Source organism: Motacilla alba, chromosome 3 (assembly GCF_015832195.1).
Source record: "Motacilla alba alba isolate MOTALB_02 chromosome 3, Motacilla_alba_V1.0_pri, whole genome shotgun sequence".
NCBI classification, from domain to species: Eukaryota; Metazoa; Chordata; class Aves; order Passeriformes; family Motacillidae; genus Motacilla; species Motacilla alba.
In genome coordinates this window covers 1,392,143-1,409,481 of record NC_052018.1, presented here as the reverse complement: position 1 = coordinate 1,409,481, position 17,339 = coordinate 1,392,143, and the positions used below count along the sequence as shown (strand labels likewise).

Here is a 17,339-nt window from a genome sequence, read left to right as displayed (position 1 = left end):
GGATCCGGGGAAGGGCCTGGATCCCAGGAATCTCAAAGGAGCCGCCGGTGCCAGGCGCGGCCGGGATGTCCCCGGAGCCACTGAAGAGCTCTTTGTCCCCAACTCGGCCACTGGGATTTCACCCTTTCCCGGCCTTTGTCCCTCTGGAATGTGCTCCAGCCCAATTCCCGTGGGAATCCCAAATCCTGTCCGCTTGGAAAGGATCGGAAGTTCGGGAATTTCGGCCGGATGTCCCTGCCATGGAATCATTGGATCATGGAACGGTTTGGGTGGGAATGGTCCTTAAATCCCGCCCCAAGGACGCCTTCCTCTATCCCAGATTTCTCCAATCCCCACCCAACCTGGAAATGAACATTCCAGAGCCGGAATTCCCCATTCACCCCCAAATTCCAATGGGGCCATCCCGATTTCCCGATATCCTGCCCCACAAACCCACCCTAAATCCCTTTTCCAGAGCGATCCGCGTTCCCAAAACCCTCCCGGCGCTCCGTGCGTGACAGAAATCCAGAACCTAAAAATACCGGGATGATTCCCAGAGGTGCCGGGCACGCGACCGGCGGAAAATAGGCCGGGATGAGGCGGATTTGGGGAAGGAGAGCCGGAATTTGGGAAGGACTTGGCACTCCGGAGGTGCCCTTGATCCACATGGAATCCCTGGAGACTCCGCTCGCCCCAAAATAGTTTTGGGATCTGGGGCTCGGCCTCTGCGTGTTCCCGTGGCCCGGATTTGGGGACGGAGGAAGAGGAGGACAAATCCGGGTGGGAATTTGGGGCTGGGAATGATGGGACGGGATGGATTTGGGATTGGGACACGTCCTGGGGATGGGAGGGTGGAGGGGACGACCCAATGTCCCACGGGATGGAGGGGACACCCCATTGTCCCCAAATCCTGGAGGTGTCACCCCCAGTCCTGGAGGCATCACCCCATTATCTCAGAGATGACACCCCATTGTCCCCCGGGATGGAGGGGACACCCCTTTGTCCCCCCCCGTCGATGTCACCCCATTGTCCCCCCATATTGATGTCACCCCATTGTCCCCCCATATCGATGTCACCCCATTGTCCCCCTATGTCGATATCACCCCATTGTCCCCCCATATCAATGTCACCTCATTGTCCCCCCATATTGATGCCACCCCATTGTCCCCTGATATTGATGTCACCCCATTGTCCCCCCATGTCGATGTCACCCCATTGTCGCCCCCATATCCATGTCACCCCATTGTCCCCTTGTCCCCCCATCTTGGAGATGTCACCCCATTGTCCCCCCTCATTGATGTCACCTTATTGTCCCCTGATATCGATGTCACCTCATTGTCTCCCCCCATTGGTGCCACCCCATTGTCCCCCCCATACCAATGTCACCCCATTGTCCCCCCATATCGATGTCACCCCATTGTCCCCCGATATCGGTGTCACCCCATTGTCCCCCACATTGAAAATGTCACCCCATTGTCCCCCCATATCAATGTCACCCCATTGTCCCCCTATGTCGATATCACCCCATTGTCCCCCCATATCGATGCCACCCCACTGTCCCCCCCATATCGGTGTCACCCCACTGTCCCCCCATATTGATGCCACCCCACTGTCGCCCCATATCAATGTCACAGCATTGTCCCCCGATATCGATGCCACCCCATTGTCCCCCGATGTCGATGTCACCCCATTGTCCCCCCATGTTGATGTCACCTGACTGTCCCCCCATATCGATGCCACCCCATTGTCCCCCATATCGATGTCACCCCATTGTCCCCCCATATCGATGCCACCCCATTGTCCCCCCATATCGGTGTCACCCCACTGTCCCCCCCATATCGACGTCACCCCATTGTCGCCCACCCTGGCGTTGTCACCCCATTGTCCTCCCAAATTCGGGGGACACCCCAATGCCCCCGCGATGTGACAAGAAGCCACCGGGGACGCTTCGCCCCCCCTTGCGACGCCCCGAACCCCTCCGTGTCCCTTTGTCACTTTGTCCCCCCCAGCTCCTCCCTGCCCCGGATCCCCAAAACCCCCTTTTTTCACCCCAAAACCCCCTCTTTTTTTAAAAAAAAATCCCTTAATTTTCCCATCCATCCCTTTTTATCCCGGTTTTTTTTTTCCTCCTTTTCCCTGCTCCGACCCCAAAAATAGCTGCGGGCTGTGACGTCACCGGGCGGGGCCCTCATTCGCACGGGCTGTCGACCAATCAGAGAGCCGGGCGATGATGTCATGGGGGGGGCGCTCTGGGGACCCCCCGCCCGGGATGTTCCAAAGCCGCGTTAAAGGAGCCGGGAGAGCGCCAGGAGCAGCGCGACCACCGCCGTGGGGTGAGTCCGGCAGCCTCCCCTGGAATTTTTGGGAATTTTTTGGGATTTTTTGGGAATTTTGGGGGAATTTTGGCCGGTTCCGTGCACGCCAGGAGGGTTTGGATGGATTTGGGGATTTTTTTTTGGGGGGGGGGGGGCATAAAGGATTTGGGGAGAGGAGCAGCGCGACCCCCGCCGTGGGGTGAGTCCGGCAGCCTCCCCTGGAATTTTTGGGAATTTTTTGGGATTTTTTGGGAATTTTTTGGGGAATTTCGGCCGGTTCCGTGCACGCCAGGAGGGTTTGGATGGATTTGGGGATTTTTTTTTGGGGGGGGGGGGGCATAAAGGATTTGGGGAGAGGAGCAGCGCGACCCCCGCCGTGGGGTGAGTCCGGCAGCCTCCCCTGGAATTTTTGGGAATTTTTTGGGAATTTTTGGGGAATTTTGGCCGGTTCCGTGCACGCCACGAGGGTTTGGATGGATTTGGAGACGGGGGGGGGGTGTTGATGTACGGCATTTTTTTTGGGGGGGGCATAAAGGATTTGGGGAGAGGAGCAGCGCGACCCCCGACGTGGGGTGAGTCCGGCAGCCTCCCCTGGAATTTTTGGGAATTTTTTCGGGAATTTTGGCCGGTTCCGTGCACGCCAGGGGGGTTTGGATGGATTTGGGGTGGAGGGGGGTTGAGGTACGGCAGTTTTTTTGGGGGGGTGGTTTTGGTCTGGATGTCGCGGTGGGGTCCCCATTTTGTCCCCCCCGGTGTCCCCCCATCTCTTTTTGGGGTGCTGGTCCCGCTCTTCCCGGGGCGTTTTCCAGCCGTGTAGAATTCCTCATCCCGATCCTTTTGGAGATTTCCCCCTGCTCCGCCCCGTCCTCATCCTCATCCTCATCCTCATCCTCATCCTCATCCTCATCCTCATCCTCATCCTCATCCTCGGCTGCCGCCCCCAATTTGGGTTTGGGGGGGGGAGGATCAGCGTCCTCGGGGGCTCCGCACCCCCAGAATTCCCGAGGGATTCTGCCCCCATCAGCATTCCCAGAATTTCCCGGGGATCCGCAGAATCCCCCCACCCCCTGAATCCTGTAGGGGACCCCTCCGCTTTCCCGGGGGTCCTTGGGGACCCCCATTCCAGCATCCCCCAAAATCCCCGGATTCTGCCCCCTCGAAATCCTCGGGGCACCCGAAGCCCCCCAGAATCCCAGGATTCTGAACCCTCAAATTCCTCAGGGGATCAAAAACCCCCCAAAATCTCGGGATTCTCCACCCTCAGAATCCTCAGGGGACCAAAACCCCCCCAAAATCCTGGGATTTCGCCCCCCCTCAGCATCCTCAGGGGGACCCAGACCCCCCAAAATCCCTGGATTTTTCCTCTCCCAGCATCCTCGGATTCCCGAATTCCCGGGGTGGACCCCGCTCCCTCCACATTCCTGGGATCCCCTCCCCCGCCCCAAATTTTTGGGAGACCCTCACCCTGTTATCCTGGGAGGGTCGTCTTCAGCATTCCCGGGATTTTGCACCCCCCCCGCCCCGGGGCGTCCTCGGGGACCCCTCGGGGGCTGCACCGGCCCCACCCAGAGCCCCCCCAAAATGTGGAATTCCTGCCGGTGGAAGCAGCCGCTGGAATTTTTTTATTCCAGGGAAATGGAAAAAAGGGACGGGGAGGGAGGAAGGGAGGGAGAAGAAGGCGCTGCCATCCCATTTTTCCTCCTTCTGGAGCTTCCCATTTTTCCAGACAGGGAATGGGGAGCACTCCCCTCGCCTTCCCCCACCCCCGCCAAAATCCCTTCCCGTTCCTCCATCCATGGCTGGATGCTTTTTTCCAGGGAAAAAAAGATGGGAGATGGGAGGGTCCTTCCCGTGGAATTCAGGGTGGGAAAAGGGGTCGCAGCCCGGCCGGGGGGTGGATCCCGCGGGATCCCTCACCCTGCCGTGTGCGGCTGGCTGGGAATGGGATGGCGTGGTCGGGAATGGGATCGTGTGGGCAGGGATCGGGTTGTGTGGTCGGGAATGGGATTGCGTGGTCGGGAATAGGATGGCATGGTTTGGAATGGGATCACGTGGTCGGGAATGGGATGGCATGGTTTGGAATGGGATCACGCGGCTGGGAATGGGATGGCATGGTTTGGAATAGGATCACGTGGCTGGGAATGGGATTGTGAGGTCGGGAATAGGATGGCATGGTTTGGAATGGGATTGTGAGGTCGGGAATAGGATGGCATGGTTTGGAATGGGATCACGCAGTTGGGAATGGGATGGCATGGTTTGGAATGGGATCATGTGGTTGGGAATGGGATTGTGAGGTCGGGAATAGGATGGCATGGTTTGGAATGGGATCACGTGACTGGGAATGGGATTGTGTGGTCAGGAATAGGATGGCATGGTTTGGAATGGGATTGCATGGTTGGGAATGGGATTGTGAGGTCGAGAATGGGATTTTGTGGCTGGGAATGGGATTGTATGGTTGGGAATGGGATCGTGTGGTTGGAAATGGGACAACATGGTTTGGAAGGGAATTGCATGGTTGGGAATGGGATTGAGGGGTCAGGAATGGGACTGTGTGGTTTGGAATGGGATTGCATGGTTGGGAATGGGATGGTGTGGTCAGGAATGGGATTGTGTGGCTGGAAATGGGATCAAGTGGTCAGGAATGGGATCACCTGGCTGGGAATGGGATTGCATGGTTGGGAATGGGATCGTGTGGTCAGGGATGGGATTGTATGGTTTGGAATAGGATTGTCTGGTTTGGAATGGGATTTTCTGGTTGGGAATGGGATCGTGTGGTTTGGGATAGGATTGCATGGTTTGGAATGGGATTGTGTGGTTTGGAATGGGATTTTCTGGTTGGGAATGGGATGGTGTGGCCAGGAATAGGCTGGTGTGGTTTGGAATGGGATCGCGTGGTCGGGAATGGGATCGTGTGGTCAGGGATGGGATTGCGTGGCTGGGAATGGGATTGAGTGGCTGGAAATGGGATTGTGCAGCCAGGAGTAGGATGGCATGGCCAGGAACGGGATCACCCAGTCAGGAATGGGATCGCCTGGCTGGGAATGAGATCACTTCTCTGGGAATGGGATCGCCTGGTCAGGAATGGGATCGCCTGGCTGGGAATGGGATGGTGTGGCTGGGAATGAGATCACCTCTCTGGGAATGGGATCGCCTGGTCAGGAATGGGATCGCCTGGCTGGGAATGAGATCACCTCTCTGGGAATGGGATTGCCTGGTCAGGAATGGGATCGCCTGGCTGGGAATGAGATCACCTCTCTGGGAATGGGATCACCTAGTCAGGAATGGGATCGCCTGGTCGGGAATGAGATCACCTCTCTGGGAATGGGATCGCCTGGTCAGGAATGGGATCGCCTGGCTGGGAATGGGATGGTGTGGCTGGGAATGAGATCACCTCTCTGGGAATGGGATTGCCCGGTCAGGAATGGGATCGCCTGGTCGGGAATGGGATCGCCTTGTTGGGATTGGGATCACCTGTCTGGGAATGGGATGGTGTGGCTGGGAATGGGATCACCTCTCTGGGAATGGGATCGCCCGGTCAGGATTGGGATCGCCTGGTCAGGAATGGGATCGCCTGTCTGGGAATGGGATGGTGTGGCTGGGAATGGGATCACCTCTCTGGGAATGGGATCACCCAGTCAGGAATGGGATCGCCCGGTCAGGAATGGGATCGCCTGGTCGGGATGGGGATCATTCCATCCGCACTGGGATTCTGGGGGTGACAGCCGCAGGTCCCCTACCACGGCCCACTCCCATTGGGAATGGGGCAGGGGAGGAATTCCCTCCTCCAAACCCCTGGAAAAATCGTCTTCATCCAGGCAGGAACGGGGCTGGGCCACTCCCCCCTCATCCAGCCGTATCCATAGGGATGGATCCCATTTCCCACCCATTCCGGCTCTGGTGGGCGATCCCCACGTTTCATCCCGTGGGAACGCCACGTGAGGTCTGGGGAGCGGGCACGGAATGCCAGCAGATCCCAGGGAAAAGCCGGATTTGGGGCGGGAATGCCGGCAGCGGGGAGGCAGGAGGCAGGGAATCGTTTCCAGCCGGGTTATCCATGGATAACCGGAATCCAGGAATCCATCGGAGCATCCCCACCCGAGCCCCACCAGCCCCACCTGGAAAAGTGGGTGGTGATCCCAGCTGGATATTCCCAGATTTTCTCCCTGTTCTCCCCCCCCAGCAGCCTCTGGAAGCTGCAGCCGGGTTATTTTTGGGATTCCCGGGGCAGATCCCAGCAGGATTTGGGGGCTGGGATTTCTCGGGATGGGTGGGGCGTGGCGCAGCCCTGGAATTGTCATTCCCTCGGGAGCTGCAGGGATTTAAGGATCCGTGTTTTACAGGAGGGATTTGGGGATCAAAATCTGGGAATAATCCCCAAATCCCACCTCGTTCCATGCTTCGGTGCAGCTGGGAAGGGCGTTTCCACATTTCCACACCCAAAAACCCTGGGAATGGGGAACAGCCCGGATTATCCCAGTTTTCCTGATTCCCAATTCCCATTTCAAGCCCTGGGGGTGGGTGGGGGCCCTGGAGACCTCGGGAACGATCCCACTGGGATGTGGGAGAGGATCCTGGAGCATCGGGAAGGGAGGGGCTGAGGACTGGGAAAGTCGGGATGCGAGTAGAAGGAATTGGAAGGGAATTCGGGAGGGGTCCAGGTGTGTCCAGGTGTGTCCAGGTGTGTCCGTGTGTGGCTCCCGGCGTGCATCCTCACACGTGTGGCGTGGGAATGTGGAGCTGGGAAGGGCTGCGTGTGCCAGGAACATCCCACGGGATGTGTCCGTCATCGCGGTGTGTGCCCATCCCATCCCATCACTCCGGTGTGTTCCTGTCCCATTATCCCATCCCATCCCATCCCATTATCCCATCCCATCCCAAATCATCCCATCCCATCCCAAATCATCCCATCCCATCCCATCCCTTTCCATCCCATACCATCCCATTATCCCATCCCATCCTATGCCATTATCCCATCCCAAATCATCCCATCCCATTATCCCATCCCATCACTCCAGTGTGTGCCTGTCCCATTATCCCATCCCAAATCATCCCATCCCATTATCCCATCCCATCACTCCAGTGTGTGCCTGTCCCATTATCCCATCCCATCCCATCCCATCCCAAATCATCCCATTATCCCATCCCCTCCTATGCCATTATCCCATCCCGTCCCATCCCATCCCATCCCAAATCATCCCTTCCCATCCCATTATCCCAGTGCATTCCCATCCCAAATCATCTCATCCCACCTCATTATCCCAGGGCATTCCCACCCCGTTATCCCATCCCATTATCCCATCCCACCCCACTATCCCATCCCATCCCATCCCATCCCATCCCATCCCATCCCATCCCATCCCATCCCATCCCATCCCATCCCAAATCATCCCATTCCAAATCATGCCTAATCATCCCATCCCATCCCATCCCATCCCATCCCATCCCATCCCATCCCATCCCATCCCATTATCCCATCCCGTTATCCCATCCCATCCCATTATCCCATCCCATCCCATTATCCCATCTCATTCCATCACTCCAGTGTGTTCCCATACCATTATCCCCATATCCCGTTATCCCATCCCATCCCATCCCAAATCATCCCATCCCACCCCATGATCCCATCCCATCATCCCTATATCCCATGATCCCCATATCCCGTTATCCCATCCCTCCATCCCGGTGAGTTCCCATCATCCCGTTCCCAGGACCCCGCCACTGACCCGATCCCTTCCTTCCCTCCGCAGGCCCAGGATCGCTCTTCCTGCAGAATTCCAAGGATTTCCTCGCCATGACTCTGGCTGGTACGCCGCCCCCAAACCCCCCCACCCCCCCATGGCACCCCAAATCCATCCCGGGCTCTCATCCCGGCCCTGGAATGCTCCCGGCATCCCGGTGGTGACAAACAGGGATCGACAGCCCGGGACAATCCCGAGTCCTTCCCGAGTTTTCCCTTGGCACGTCTGGATCCTCAGCTCGTCCCGCTTGGAACATCTGGGGCTGGCCACCATCCCGATCCAAATCCCTTCCCTGGGATGTGGGAATTCCCAATCCCTCTGATCCCAATCCCAGTCCCTTCCCTGGGATGTGGAAATTCCCAATCCCTCTGATCCCAATCCCTTTCCCGGCACATGGAGCCCCTCCAATCCCTCTGATCCCAATCCCATCCATTCCTTGGGATGTGGAAATTCCCAATCCCTCTGACTGGGAATTTCCCACCCCTTCCGTGACATTTGGAATTTCCCCATCCCTCTGATCCTGATCCCATCCCTTCCCTGGGATGTGGAAATTCCCAATCCCTCTGATCCTGATCCCATCCCTTCCCTGGGATGTGGAAATTCCCAATCCCTCTGATCCCGATCCCATCCCTTCCCTGGGATGTGGCATTCCCCTCATCCCTCTGATCCCGATCCCAAACATTTCGTGATACGTAGCAGCCCCTCCACCCCTTTGATCCCAATCCCGTTGTTTCCCTGTCACATGGAGCCCCTCCAATCCTCTGATCCCAATCCCACCCCTCTCCTGGCACATGGAATTCCTTCCATCCCTTTTTCCACCATCCCAACCCTTTCCCTGGTACATGGAGCCCCCTCATCCCTCTGACCCCAATCCCAAACTTTTCCTGGCACATGGAAGTCCCCCAACCCCTCTGATCCCGATCCCACCCCTTCCCTGACCCTTGGAAAACCCCCCATCCCCTTTCCCTCCATCCCAACCCTTTCCCTGGCCCAGGGAGCCTCCCCACCCCTCTGATCCCAATCCCAGGCCTTTCCTGGCCCAGGGAGCCCCCTCATCCCTCTGACCCCAATCCCAAACCTTTCCTGATATGTGGCAGCCCCCTCATCCCTCTGACCCCAATCCCAAACTTTTCCTGGCACATGGAAGTTCCCAAACCCCTCTGATCCTGATCCCACCCCTTCCCTGGCCCTTGGAAAAGCCCCCATCCCCTTTCCCTCCATCCCAACCCTTTCCCTGGCCCAGGGAGCCCTTCCATCCCTCTGATCCCACTTGGAATTCCCTCCATCCCATTTTCCCCCCATGCCAACCCCTTCCCTGGCCCACGGATCCCCTCTGATCCCGATCCCGGCGTCTCTTCCCAGCCTACAAGGAGAAGATGAAGGAGCTGCCCCTCGTCTCCCTCTTCTGCTCCTGTTTCCTGTCGGATCCCCTCAACAAGACGACCTACGCCTACGAAGGTGGGACCCCCTTCCCAACCCCGGGAATTCCGGGATCTCTGGGGGGATTCGACTCCTCGGCGTGAGCGGGGTCACCCTTGAACTGAGCGCGGCAGCTCCGGAATTTCCTGGGAATTCAGCACAAGCCTGGGTTGGGATCTGGAGGGGTTTGGGCAGACCCAGCCCCCTCAGCTCTCCCAGATATTCCCAATTCAACCCCCTGGATGGGTTGGGATCCAGAGGAGCTCTGGGAGCTCCTCATTCCCTCTTCCCGGGAGTGTGGGCTCCGTATTTTTCATCCCGATCCACGTCTCTCGGCTGTGGAAAAGGATTCCCAGCCCTAGGGGGATCTACACTGGAAAAGGGATCATGATCCCATTCCCACTTCCCAAAGCAGGGAGAGATGGAGAGACAGGAACATTCCCAACCCTCAGCTCTCCGAAATATTCCCAACGCGACCCCATGGATTGGTTGGGATCCAGAGGAGCTCTGGGAGCCCTTTATCCTTTTATCCCGTATCCGTATTTTTCAGCTCCAGGTGATTCATCCCAATCCATGTGCAGAGGCCATGGAAGAGCCTTGGGGGGCTCCTCCAGGTTATCCAGGGAATGGGATCATCTTCCCATTCCCAATTCCCAAAGCAGGGATTGATGGAGAGACAGGAACATTCCCAACCCTCAGCTCTCCCAAATATTCCCAACCCGACCCCATGGATGGGTTGGGATCCAGAGGAGCTCTGGGAGCTCCTCATTCCCTCTTCCCGGGAGTGTGGGCTCCGTATTTTTCGTCCCGATCCATGTCTGGAGGCCATGGAAAAGGATTCCCAGCCCTAGGGGGATCTACACTGGAAAAGGGATCATGGTCCCATTCCCAATTCCCAAAGCAGGGAGAGATGGAGAGACAGGAACATTCCCAACCCTCAGCTCTCCCAAATACTCCCAACCCGACCCCATGGATGGGTTGGGATCCAGAGGAGCTCTGGGAGCTCCTCATTCCCTCTTCCCCGGAGTGTGGGCTCCGTAGTTTTCATCCCGATCCATGTCCGGAGGCCATGGAAAAGGATTCCCAGCCCGAGGGGGATCTACACTGGAAAAGGGATCATGATCCCATTCCCACTTCCCAAAGCAGGGAGAGATGGAGAGACGGGAACATTCCCAAGCCTCAGCTCTCCAAAATATTCCCAGCTCAGCCCCATCCACGGGAATCCTGGAATTTCTACCCCACATCCCTTAACCCCAGGGATGCATTTGGGCTAAATCTGGATGAAACTCACGGGTACCAGGAAAGGCGGAATCGGCTTCCACAGGTGCAGAAATCCGGGAATGGGAATTCCCGGCGCTCATTCCACGCCCTTTTCCCTCACCCAGACACGGTGGATCTGACCTGGTGCGTCATCTCCGACATGGAAGTGATCGAGCTCAACAAACGCACCTCGGGCCAATCCTTCGAGGTCATCCTGAAGCCTCCCTCCTTCGACGGAATTCCGGAATTCAACGCCTCCCTGCCCCGCCGCCGCGACCCTTCCCTGGAGGAGATCCAGAAGAAGCTGGAAGCGGCGGAGGAGAGGAGAAAGGTGGGTGAATCCCCCCCCCCACCCGCCCCATTTTTGGGGTTCGGCGTTCCCTGTCGGGAATTCCCTCCCCGTTTTTGGGTTGGGACGAGGTGGCTTTATCCCGGGAATGTCCCCGTGGTGTCCCCCAGTACCAGGAGGCGGAGCTGCTGAAGCACCTGGCGGAAAAGCGGGAACACGAGCGGGAAGTGATCCAGAAGGCCATCGAGGAGAACAACAACTTCATCAAGATGGCCAAGGAGAAGCTGGCGCAGAAGATGGAGTCCAACAAGGAGAACCGCGAGGCCCACCTGGCGGCCATGCTGGAGCGCCTCCAGGAGAAGGTGGGCGCCTGGAAAAGGGCTTGGGATGAGTTTGGAATATTCGGGATACTGGTGGCTCTTGGGGTGGCACCACCAAAGGTGGGGGGGGGGGGTCCCCGCTTCCCTTCCCACCCAAGCTCAGCGTCCCACTGGGACCGGGGGGGTCCTGCCTGGGCGGATCCGTAGGCTTGGGAGAGGTCGGAGAGTTGGGATCTGGATCTTGTCCATGGACAAGCAAAGCCCGTCCTTTTCCCGTGTCCCACCAAGATGGGGCTCAGAATCCCAGGAATCCTAGAATCCCGGGATGGTTGGGTTGGGAGGGACCTTTAGGATCATCCAGTTCCACCCCTGGCACCTTCCACTATCCCAGGTTGCTCCAAGCCCTGTCCAACCTCTCCTTGGACTATCCCAGGTTGCTCCAAGCCCCGTCCAGCCTTCCCTTGGACACTTCCAGAGATCCAGAGGCAGCCACAGCTTCTCTGGGAATTCCATCCCAGCCGCATCCCTGCCGCTCCCCTTGCACTTTTCCCACCTCCGGGCTGGCGGATCTTCCCCATGTCCCTTCCCACGGATCCGGCAGCTCCCCGGCTCCGTGCTGGGAGCCATTCCCACCCTTCCAGCCCTCTTCTCTCTCCCGAATCAGGTCTGTTCCCAACCTCCGCACGGAAAATCCCACCCTCACCACCTCCAGCTCCCTCCAAAACATCCGGAGCCGGCCCAGTGCCCTTCTCCGAACGCCTCCGTTGGGGCAGAGGCGGAGAGCGCCAGATAATGCCGGAAAATCCCAGCTAATCCCAGCTCCATGGGGCTTCCTGGGACGGTTGACGTCTCCCTCGTAGCCAGAGGGCGAGGACAAAGTGTCCCCAAGTGCCACCAGCAGCCCTTAAAGTGACCCCAGGGGAGGAGAGGACGCTGGTGACCCATCCGTGGCGTCCCTCGGGATGAACCTCGTGCCTTCAACCCCTCTGGAGCCGCTGTCCGTGGGGATCCCGGAATCCTGGAACCCGGCTAACGCGTGTTCCCCTCCCCTCCTCCTCCTCCTCCTCCTCCTCCCTCCTCCCCCTCCTCCTTCCCGATCCCACAGGACAAACACGCGGAAGAAGTGAGGAAAAACAAGGAGCTCAAGGAAGAAGCCTCCAGGTAAAGAGGCTCTGCTTGGACTGACAGCTCCGGGGAGGTGCCGGAGGCTTCCGCAGCTCCAGGTCGGAATGGTGTGGGAAAATGGTGGACGTTCCTCTGCTTTCTTTGTTCGTGGATGTGGCGAGTCGAGGGGGTGAAGCCATCGGAGTCGTCGTCGTCGTCGTTCCGGGGAGGGTGGGGAGGGAAGGGATGAGGGCGGGATTTTGGGATGCCCACCCACGGATGGGTCCCGCCCGTCAGCCAGGTCCGGAGGGGACAGCCGAGGGCTGAGGAGGTGATCCCCGGGAGAAATCCCGGGAATACGGAGAGGGTGGGGAGGGAATTGTGGGAAATGTGCGTCGTGTGTGACTTTAATTTGGTGCTGGGCAGGCGGGGCGGGCGGGAATCCCTCCGGAGTCTTCTCCATCCAATCCCATCCCATCCCATCCGTGGGCTGTGGCATCTCTTGGTGTCCCTCCCTCCCTCGTTGCCGCCTGGATTTGGGATCTTTTCCCGGATCTGGCATTTTTTTTGCCCTGCCAGCACCGTTTTGGGAAGGGGGAGAAGTTTTTTTTGCCCACCACCACCGTTGGGGGTGGTCAGGGGAGTGAAATTCCCTTGCTCCAGAGGTTTATTCCCAGCTGTTGGAGGCGCCCATGATCCTTCCCAGGGGTGGCATTGGAGAGCCCCATGAATTCCCAAAGAAGCTTTTTTTTTTGTAAGAACCGCCCAAAAAACAATCCCGGTGGGAATTCTTGGGTGAAATCTCCCTTTCCGGCTGGAAAACCATCAGCTCCCGGAGATGGAGCAGCAGGAGAAGCCAGGGCGGGGCCGCAGAGACCGCGATGGAAGGGAATGAGGGAAAATTCGGGAAAAAAGGTGGAGGTGGGATGGAGCCCTGCGGAGAGCAGGGAGAAATATCCGTGGGAACCCCTTGGGGACAGCGGTGGCACCTCCTGGTGACACCAGGGACGGTGGAAAACCCTCCCAATATCCCAGGAGATGCTTTTTTGGGAGCTGCCATGCCATTCCTGGGGAATCTTTGCCTCCAGGAAGGGCGGGGAGAAGGAAGATTGGGATTTTCCGGGGGGGGGGAAAGTGGGAATTCCCTGCATTCCCAGCTGCCAGCTGGAAGCGTTCCCAGTGCTGCGGCACCCCCCAGAATTCCAACCCGGATGTGAACGAAGGGTTTGGGTCTCCGCTATGTCTGGATAAGACATTCCGAGCTCCGATCCGGGTCCGGAGGGAGTCGCGGCTCTTTCCCGGTGCCAGGAGTTGCCCACCCTGATCCCGGAGCCCCGGGGAGAATCCTGGGAAAGGGGGAAAAAATGGGATTGGGGACGGATTGTGGCACGAGCTGTCCTTTTTTTTGTACACAACGGATGTAAATAAAACTGCCTTGGCCTTTCCTTTGGTTTCCATGATCCCTGCGGCGCTTCCCGTGTGGTTTTTTTTGGGATTGGGGCATTCCGTAGTCGGGAGAAGGAGGAAAGGAGGGAATTAGGGTGGGAGGCCGGGCTGTTTTCCCCTCATTCCCGAAAAAGCTGGTGGGATTGGAAGATTTGGGAGTTCCAAACTCATTCCATGAAGTTTTCCCGTGCCAGACCTGGAGCGGGGAGTTGGATCCCAGCTCCAACCATGTGCTGGGAGGGGAGGAACCTGGGAAAGAGCTGGATGAGGTTGGATCATCCATCCATGGAATATCCATGGAACAGGCAAAAAACCATCCGTTCCTCAGGGCCAGGAGGAAATCCCGGGAATTCCTGCCCCGGCTCCAAGGAGGAAGCAATGGGAAGGTTCCTCTCCCATCTTTGTTCCACCCAAAAATGGGACCAAAATTTGGGAGCAGCATTCCAGAGGGTCCAAAGTGTCCGTTCCTCCTGATCCAATCCTCTCTGACCCAGGATAAGGAGATCCCGGATCCCAGGATGCTCACTGATCCTGGGAATATCTCAGGATGGGTGATTCCCACGGGTGTGGGATCAGACAAATCCAGGGAAAGGGGTTTGGGCTTCCCTGTGGATGCAGCTGGGATTCCTGTGGTGTCCAGGTGGGATAGGAAGGGTCTGTATCCAAAGGGATCAGGAAGAGAGGACATGGATCCATCCACACTTCCTGAAAAACCTGGGATGGTGGGAGGTGTCCCAGCCGATGGAATGGGATGAGGTTTAAGGTCCGCTCCCACCCAAACCATTCCAGGATTCCAGGATCATCCCACTGCCCAGCCTGAGGAATCCTGAGGAACGACGATTTGGGGAATAATTTTTCTCCCATTGATGCCTTCCCCTATCCCAGGGTGATCCCACCTTTCCTGGGACACTGCCAGGGATTCTCTGGGAATTCCAGCCCAGCCGGGAATTCCTGCCCAAGATCCCACAATCCCAAGCTCCCCTTTCCCACTGGAAGCCATTCCCTGCCTCCTGGCCCTCCAGCCCTTCCCCAAATCCCAGCTCTCCTGGAGCCCCTTTGGGATGGGGAAGCGGCTCCAAGGATTCCCTGGATCCTTCCCTGCTCCAGCTGCACATTCCCAGCTCTCCCAGCCTGGCACTGGATCCATCCCCATCCCGATTCCTCCTTGAGAAGGAATTTCGGGATCCAGGGGCTCCACTGGGAATTGGGGACTCCAGGAAGGGTCTCCCTTCCCTTTTCCATCCCCACATTCCATCAAAATCCCTCGGGATGGATCCTGAGTGTCCTTGATCCCAGAATCCCGGAATGGTTTGGGATGGGATCCATGGACCTTCAATCCCATCCCAGGGACACTTCCCATGATCCCAGGGTGATCCAAATGCACCCCTGGACACTGCCAGGGATCCAGGGATTCCCTGGGAATTCCAGCCCAGCCGGGAATTCCTTCCCAAGATCCCACAATCCCAAGCTCCCCTTTCCCACTGGAAGCCATTCCCTGCCTCCTGGCCCTCCAGCCCTTCCCCAAATCCCAGCTCTCCCGGAGCCCCTTTGGGATGGGGAAGCAGCTCCAAGAATTCCCTGGATCCTTCCAGAATCCAAGGGAGGAATTTGCACCCGGGATAAAAAGCTGTGGGAAAGGAAGGATGGAAGGATTCACTCCTGATCAGCCACGTGGGATTCCCAAGGTTTGGGAATTTCCGAGTTCAATAACGTGGGAAATCAGACGGTGGATTAATAACAGTAATGGGATCGTTAATTAGTGAAGCTTGTTGCTTATTAAGTGATTAATTAATCCCTCTGCCGGGTATTGATTATCCAGGAAGTATCGCGGAGTTTTGGCCGGTGATCCAACGGGAATGTCGAATCCAAGACACATCCGGGAGAGTCTTGGGATGTCTCGCACCCTTGGAAAACATCCAAGGAAAACCAAGAGCCAAAAACCCTTGATTCGTTCTCTGGGAATTATTTATTTGTGGGATGCTTGGAAGGCAACTTGTCCGTGGATTTATCCATAAAAAAACGACATTCCAGGGAAAACAGAGTCCGGAATATCGGAAAGAATCCACCAGGAGAGCACCAAGAGGGAAGGGAGTGGTTGGAAGGGATAAATCCGACTTTCCCTCCTCAGAAAGCATTGAATAGGAAAGAAAGGTCAGTTAATTAAATATTAATTAAATTAAATTAAATTAAATTAAATTAAATTAAATTAAATATTCATCACCAAACACAGGGAGGGCGGAGCTGAGATCCCAGGAAATCCAGATCCCAGGAAAAGGCAAACCCAGGGAAAAAGGAGAGTTTATGGCTGAAACTATAATTAAAATTAATTATCCAAATTAATTATTCAAATCAATTATTCAAATTAACCAAATCAATTCTAATTATCCAGAGTAAGGCAGTGGGAAAAAAATGGTTTTTAAATCCTGTCTAATCATTCCGAATCCCTTTTTAGGACAGATGGAAAATCCGTCCGGAATTCTTTGCCGGAGGAAGGACGGGGAGGTGAAAATGGAAGGAGAGATGGAAAAACTTCCGTATTTTTTGGTTTGGGGTTTTTTTTTTTTTTTTTTTTTTGGAATATTTTTATTCCCAAGGGCATGGAACACAATCCTTCCTCGTTTTCCTGTGATTCCATCCCTGGGAAGGCACCTTGGACCTCCGGGCTTCCCTCAGAGCCGATTCCGTGCTTCCCTGCGGTCGTGGATCTTTGGGATCTTTGGAAACGGGATGCAAATCCTTGGGAATAAAAGCTCTTCCATCCAATCCCACAGGGGAAATTCCCCCAGGAGCTCTTCCATTGCTTCCCCTGGGAAATTCCATTGGGTTGGCAGCCATGGAACTCCAAATGGATCAGCCTGGAGCTGATTCCCACCATCCAAAAAACTGGATTTAGTCTTGGGAATGCCCTTTCCAGGAATCACCTCCACATTCCCAGGAGATTTGGGTCCCGGTTGGATCCATTCCCTTCCACATTCCCAGGAGATCTCCCACATTGGAGGATTTGGATCCATTCCCCGTTGGATCCCGACTGGATCGGGAATCACCTCCACATTCCCAGGAGATCTCCCACATTGGAGCACTGGGATCGATTCCCCGTTGGATCCATTCCCTTCCCAGGAATCACCTCCACATTCCCAGGAGATCTATCACGTTGGAGGACTGGGATCTGTTCCCAGTTGGATCCTGGCTGGATCCATTCTCATCCCAGGAATCACCTCCACATTCCCAGGAGATCTATCATGTTGGAGGACTGGGATCTGTTCCCAGTTGGATCCTGGCTGGATCCATTCCCTTCCCAGGAATCACCTCCACATTCCCAGGAGATCTGTCACGTTGGAGGACTGGGATCAATTCCCCGTTGGATCCTGGCTGGATCCATTCCCTTCCCAGGAATCACCTCCACATTCCCAGGAGATCTCCCACATTGGAGGACTTGGATCAATTCCCTGTTGGATCCCAGTTGGATCCA

The 17,339-nt window shown here is 56.6% G+C and overlaps 1 protein-coding gene across 4 annotated transcripts; it reads left to right on the top strand.

The window, feature by feature from the left end:
- Window positions 1–2,209: 2,209 nt before the first annotated feature.
- STMN4 (stathmin 4) lies at window positions 2,210–13,884 on the top strand. Of its 4 annotated transcripts, none has more exons than XM_038133827.1 (6): window positions 2,210–2,312; window positions 8,042–8,098; window positions 9,395–9,490; window positions 10,837–11,042; window positions 11,171–11,362; window positions 11,985–12,414. In XM_038133827.1, exons 1-6 carry the CDS (start codon window positions 2,210–2,212, stop codon window positions 12,111–12,113), a joined length of 783 nt encoding a protein of 260 aa, XP_037989755.1. In that variant the 3' UTR covers window positions 12,114–12,414. The 4 variants fall into 4 exon arrangements, 3 of the variants coding, with proteins under 3 accessions (XP_037989755.1, XP_037989754.1, XP_037989753.1); XM_038133826.1 differs by lacking the exon at window positions 2,210–2,312 and adding an exon at window positions 6,542–7,114 and having other exon boundaries at window positions 11,985–12,416; XM_038133825.1 differs by lacking the exons at window positions 2,210–2,312; window positions 11,985–12,414 and adding exons at window positions 7,023–7,114; window positions 12,426–13,884.
- The last annotated feature ends 3,455 nt before the right edge of the window (window positions 13,885–17,339 follow it).